Here is a 5,627-nt window from a genome sequence, read left to right on the forward strand (position 1 = left end):
AAGTTTAATGGACTCTAACCCAGTTTAGAGAAAAAATCTGTCCATTCAAGCATATCCTTACAATTATAGTACGTTGGAATATTTGTGCACTTCCATTTTGAATTTAGAATCTAAATAAACTAATCTTACAGATGGCTGAGGAAAACTTAGTTGAATTCATTTACAAATCTCACACTTCTGCTCAAAAAAAGTGTTTGCCAGGTCAAAAATGAAAAAAGTAAATAAAATTTGAGTAACAATTTACAATGTCTTTATTGATTTATCCAAGAACAAAGATATTTTTACTACAATTAATCCTCTGTGGAGACAGAAAAACACGCACAGATGATCTGTGTCCTGGAAAATATAATGTTCACCAGCTGATCACAATGTAAATACCAGTTTCTTTTCCATTGCTTCCTGATGTAAAGAATAATGACCTTCGCAGCAACTCACTAAGAATAAAGCCTGTACTACTAATCTTTCAGATGAAATGGTTTGGCCCTAGTTATAAGGTTAAGTGAGGGCAGTGTTAAGCCTGATCTACATCCTCACCTAATACTCTGGTAAGAATCTGGGAATGCTCTAGACAACAACACGCGCTTCAGCCTAACAATTAAAGCAAAGATGCCATAGCTTGGGATATGCATCAAGCCCACCCCGAAGTACCTGTAAAATCCACAATGGCACAACATGATAATATCATGAGAAGCAGTGGAAATATTTGGGTGAGATTTCTCTCAATGGTTGCAATTGCTGAAAGTTGCCAACTGAACCTTGGCAATCACAGAACAGGTGGTGACAGCCTGAACTAGTCCCTCCCACTTGCAAAGCACATAATATCTTTGTTTTTTTAAGTGTTAAGGCATATTATTGGCAACAGATTGGCACTTGCAATGGTTAAATAAAGTCTACCAGAGTTTGTATAGAAACTAACAGTTAATGGGACCAATTTATATAAGATCTGGACAATCATTATCTGATACCATGATTCCGGTGATTAGTGATGCACTCATTCAGGAATTTGGCCATCATCACTAGGAAAAATCATATTATTGAGGCAGTTTCTGAATTTTAAATGCACAGATATGGGCCAATTGGCAGTAGATATGATCAAGCTTAATTTTGTCTATGTTTCTCGAAGAAAAACTTGTCCGTCCATGTTGAGAGTTCCTTTTTGACCATATTTTAGAGTTTAGAGTTAAATGCAACGCTTTCATGCAGAATAAGGAGGTTCAAGAATAACAGTAGTAGTTGCAATCGTTACAATCATTACAATCAAATAGATAATGGCAGCATACCATAAGGGCGCATTCGAAGATGACAAGTCGAGAAATGGATATGGCCACCTGTTAGAAAAAAGGAAAAGGTATAAATGTAATGAACAATAAGCAAGCGTCGATAAGGATAAAAACGAAAAAGAAAAAAAATAACAACAGAACAAGAGTAACAATAAAAGTGTAACAATAAATAATTAATAGAATGTGAAAAATATTTTACCATATGGAAACACAAGCATGTATGACCCATTGGAAAATGACAAATATAGCTGTCCATAGCACAAAATATGCAATCCGAAACATTGGAAACCGCTGGAAATGGGAGACATATAGTTATAAATTTGTAACTGATCATTAAGGATATTAATAAGAAAAAACACTAAAATCGTTAAGGAACCAAACTTACCAAGCAATTTAAGATTGTCTCACCGAGGAGAAGAACAGCATTGATTGAGTGCATACTAACAATCAACTGCAGTTGAAAGGTGAACACATTCATCAGATGAAAAGGGTTTATTATTAGCGATAAAAACACAACTCAAGTTGTATTACGATAAATAAAAAAAACAAAAAAAAAAAACATGTCTGACGGTTGTGACATTTACATAAAACTGCTAACACTTAGCCCTCTGCCTGTGTGGGGAGGCCTGACTTGCTAAATTGATGAAACAAGTTAATATAATTGAAAGGAACTGGGTTTACTGTCACTGACAAAATTCAAGAAGTCTTTTTTCAAAACCACTTCTCATTTTGCTGCTTTCAGTGTCTGCTTCTGATAAGTGGTGGAGAAAATTAATTGCAACTTGACTTGATCCAATGCAACTGTCAGTTCCCAACTCTGACTTAAATTTTCTTTCAAGCAGAACCAAATGCCTTGGTTAATCACTTTCCAAAAAAGAATGTATATGTCATGTCATATCTGTATTCTATGTAAAAAAACATATCCACCGAAAGTGCATTAAAGTGCAACCTTGAAAAAGTCAGCAAAGAAGGCAATGGGGTCTGACTACTGTTTGACTACGTACATTGACATATACAGTTTAAATAAAAGAAGCAACCCACTTAGTGTGATGATAAGGTTTGTACTTACGAAACCCAGATCATAATCTTTGGCTGTTAGAAACGGATAAAGAATGAGCCAAAATACGCAATCAGTGAGCGTCACAGCACCCGCAGACATCTACAGATAGAAAACAAGAATGAAAAAGATAACATCTTATTAATGAAATGGAGATTTTCTTGTAAACAATTAATAGATATAAAAACACTTAACATATGTTAACTTTTTAACATTAAACTGTTTTCTCTTTGACATTAAAAGCAAGTTAAAGAAACAGTAGTTGCCAAATGTGATTAAAATCATACAAATCAGCAGTCAACAACTGGATAGTACTCAAGTTTTTTTTCAAATGATATATATCAAATACTTAAATTTTCTCAAAAACAGGATAAAAAAGAAAAGAAGGTTCATAAGACTTTCTAGTCCACTAACAATGGTAGCAAGGTCAAATATAAGCAAAAGTCAGGTAATCCCATTCTCACTACTATCTACTCAAGGGAAGCTGCTAAAGAAATCCATAGAAAGGGTGGAACTCTTTTTTCCCCCTAAAAAATGAGCTCATTAAGATGCAACCTCAATTTAAGGAACATGAAGAATGGAATATAAGGAACACTAGCTACTGGAGAAGACAAGAAAGAAACTCGAGAATCAGAAGAGTTTAAATTCATAGAGTAACTGTGGCAGCTGAATTTTAGAAGAAAATTTACCTGAAAAATGATTTGAAAGATATAACCCCATACACCTGCAGAATGGCTAGCATGAGGTTCTTCATGGTTATCTGAACTCTTAGACAGATTGGACATATCTGCATTCTCCCCTAACGTGGGAGCTATATAGGTGCCTTGCTCTGCATCTAAACTTGCATGATAAGCCGCATTGCCACCAACTTTATGGTGCTTGAAACATCCATAAATTGAGAATGAAGCTCCAAGCTTCAAATTGAAGTTGAGAGCATAAGTGACTTATCGACGATGATGTAAAAGTAAAATGGAACACAAGGAGGCACCATACTTCTAAATTAATTAAAGACATTGAAACATTGACAGGCAGATAACTGTTAGTTATTCCCTGGAGGAACTAAAAATAGCCCAAGTAGTGTTATTAAACATCTTTGGACAAGAAGATTAATTAAAAAGAACAAACAATTATTTCACTATTTCCATAACAAAAGAGATAAGAGTTATGTCCCGATTTCATCTCTATCAGACTTTACTACAATGCACAAACAAGGATCTGCGCAAGAGTGCTTAGAGTTGAAAATTTTACCCCAAAATAGATCGTGACCAAAGAAAATGTCCACCTGTTCAGCAGCCAACAAAAAAATCACAAGAAACATGATCAGCAAAAGTGGCATATTCATTTATTGCTCATTATCAAACTTAAGAATTCAAAGCTGGTTATTAAAATAGCTCTCTGTTGTTGACCAAAGTAGACATATATTAAGTCCTAGGAGTACTCAAAAATCCATAAATTGAATTGAAACTGTGCTCCATTAAAGAGTGTAGAAGTATAACGTTAACTATTTCTAGCATGCTGAACAAACCCCTAAAAATAATTTAGAGCCCCTGCTTGAGTTATGCAAGAATAGAAGAATATGCAGACTATGATCCTTAAAGCAGTAAAGAACCAAATGGTGACATCTAAATCACCATAAAATTTACAGAAGATTTATTTAAAGTGGGGTTCTTATATGAGCACAGCACTTTCAAACCTAAGTCAACCTCATATATATGGAAGTATTTGCAGATAGACAGATGAAAGATATGGATGAGCCAAGGATGGCTTACTGAGTATAAAAGAAAAAAATGCCACCTCCGGCAACAACAACGTCTGCGATGAGCAAAGCCAAAAGCACAATGAATGCCCCTGTTCTGTAAGCAAGCAGCCAGGCAGGATGGATTCCTCTGAGACATGTCTTCCAGGCTTCATCCTCATACACAGACCCTTTTGTTTCTCGCTGGTTTTCTCTCCTCTCCGGTCTCTGCCTGTTGAAACCTTCATATTTCCATATTAAAAGTGATGCCAGAACCATTGAGGTTAAGATCCATAGCGCACAGAGGAAGAACCTCCAGTTCAACCAGTAACTTGCAGCGGTAGTATCCTCACTAGTCATGACGGGCTCCCAAGTATGGGTTGAGGATCCTGATAAGAAACTAAGGATGTTATTACTACTTGGTCCACTTTTCATCATATGTTCTAGTTTGATTCCCATGGCCAGAGTTCAAAAAGATAAATTTGGAAAAATAAAATCAAAATTACAGTGAAACTGAAACATTTTGAATTTCCCACAAACACTTGGATTCACAAACAAATTTTAGAGATCAAAACCATGAAGAATCCAACAAATTTACAAAACAAGTACTCATGCGTCAAGGAACAAAAACCCAAATCTCAAAAGTTCACTCCCCCTCAGTGTACATGCAATCAAACTCCACTAATGAACCAATAGTTTTTTTTTTTATCATCACTATCATTTTTATTCTTCACACTTCGCGTTACGCACGCAAGGAACAAACTCAACAAGTAAGGACCAATATGGGTTCTCATTGATTAATATTATGAAACACAACATAGATTCTTTACTTTCGATTAGTTTTACCCAAAAGGTCATGGTCACATTGAAATAAGAAAAACAAATAATAGAAAAAAAAAGTGCGAAAAAGAAAGGTGTGGCACTTACGGTTTCGCCAAATGAAAATGCAGAGGGGAGAGGCGTCGATGTAAAAGAAGATGCTTTGCTTCTTTCTGGCGCCACAGAGAAAGAGATGGTAGTTTGTGAATTCTGATGAGAAGGATGTGCTTTCCTTGTCCGGTGTCGCAGACGTACTCCTTCCTGATTCCTCGCGGGATTGGAGAAGATTCAGTAGAGAAGACAGAATAGAATACACTTTGTAATTCTTCTTTTCTTTTTCTTTTTCTTTTTCTTTTTATTTTAATTTTATTTGGAAAAGTCTTGGATTGTGGGGATTGGGATAGACGGAACCAGGAAAACCACATAGTAAGGTATACCAACCACAATGGGAACAAAAGCAACCAACTTTCTTTCCTCGCTCTTTCCAAAAAAAAAAAAAAAAAAACTTTCTTTCCTCGCTTGTTTCTTTGTTTCTTTTCTTTATTTATTTATTTATTTTTAATTTTTGGTTGGGGTCCATATATAAAAGATACTCTCTCTCTCTTTCTCTCTCTCTCTCATTCGTGATATATTTTTACTTTCTTTAAAATCAAATTATCGATGTTAATTTGTGTCAATCTTATATTACACTTTTTTTCTTTTCTTTTGGCTTACAGATCAAGTTCGATTCCCAAAT

General features: G+C 35.2%; 1 protein-coding gene across 3 annotated transcripts; it reads right to left on the reverse strand.

The window, feature by feature from the left end:
- Positions 1-227: 227 nt before the first annotated feature.
- On the reverse strand, positions 228-5,253 carry LOC133866296 (uncharacterized). Of its 3 annotated transcripts, none has more exons than XM_062302835.1 (9): positions 5,000-5,253; positions 4,107-4,461; positions 3,586-3,619; positions 3,027-3,251; positions 2,350-2,439; positions 1,666-1,731; positions 1,480-1,571; positions 1,281-1,328; positions 228-648 (listed from the first exon to the last, which is right to left on the reverse strand). In XM_062302835.1, exons 2-9 carry the CDS (start codon positions 4,430-4,432, stop codon positions 531-533), a joined length of 999 nt encoding a protein of 332 aa, XP_062158819.1. In that variant the 5' UTR covers positions 4,433-4,461; positions 5,000-5,253; the 3' UTR covers positions 228-530. The 3 variants fall into 3 exon arrangements, with proteins under 3 accessions (XP_062158819.1, XP_062158809.1, XP_062158814.1); XM_062302825.1 differs by having other exon boundaries at positions 4,107-4,472; XM_062302830.1 differs by lacking the exon at positions 5,000-5,253 and having other exon boundaries at positions 4,107-4,843.
- Positions 5,254-5,627: the final 374 nt, after the last annotated feature.

Source organism: Alnus glutinosa, chromosome 1, assembly GCF_958979055.1.
Source record: "Alnus glutinosa chromosome 1, dhAlnGlut1.1, whole genome shotgun sequence".
Classification (NCBI taxonomy): Eukaryota; Viridiplantae; Streptophyta; class Magnoliopsida; order Fagales; family Betulaceae; genus Alnus; species Alnus glutinosa.

What these genes read in the sequence shown, in the direction of transcription:
- LOC133866296 (XM_062302830.1), bottom strand. Translation starts at nt 4,531, where the DNA reads ATGGGAATCAAACTAGAACATATGATGAAAAGTGGACCAAGTAGTAAT. An exon ending in AAGATTATGATCTGGGTTTC is followed by an intron (nt 1,732 to 2,349) that starts GTAAGTACAAAC and finishes TTTCAACTGCAG; the next exon opens with TTGATTGTTAGTATGCACTC. An exon ending in CATGCTTGTGTTTCCATATG is followed by an intron (nt 1,329 to 1,479) that starts GTAAAATATTTT and finishes TTTTTCTAACAG; the next exon opens with GTGGCCATATCCATTTCTCG.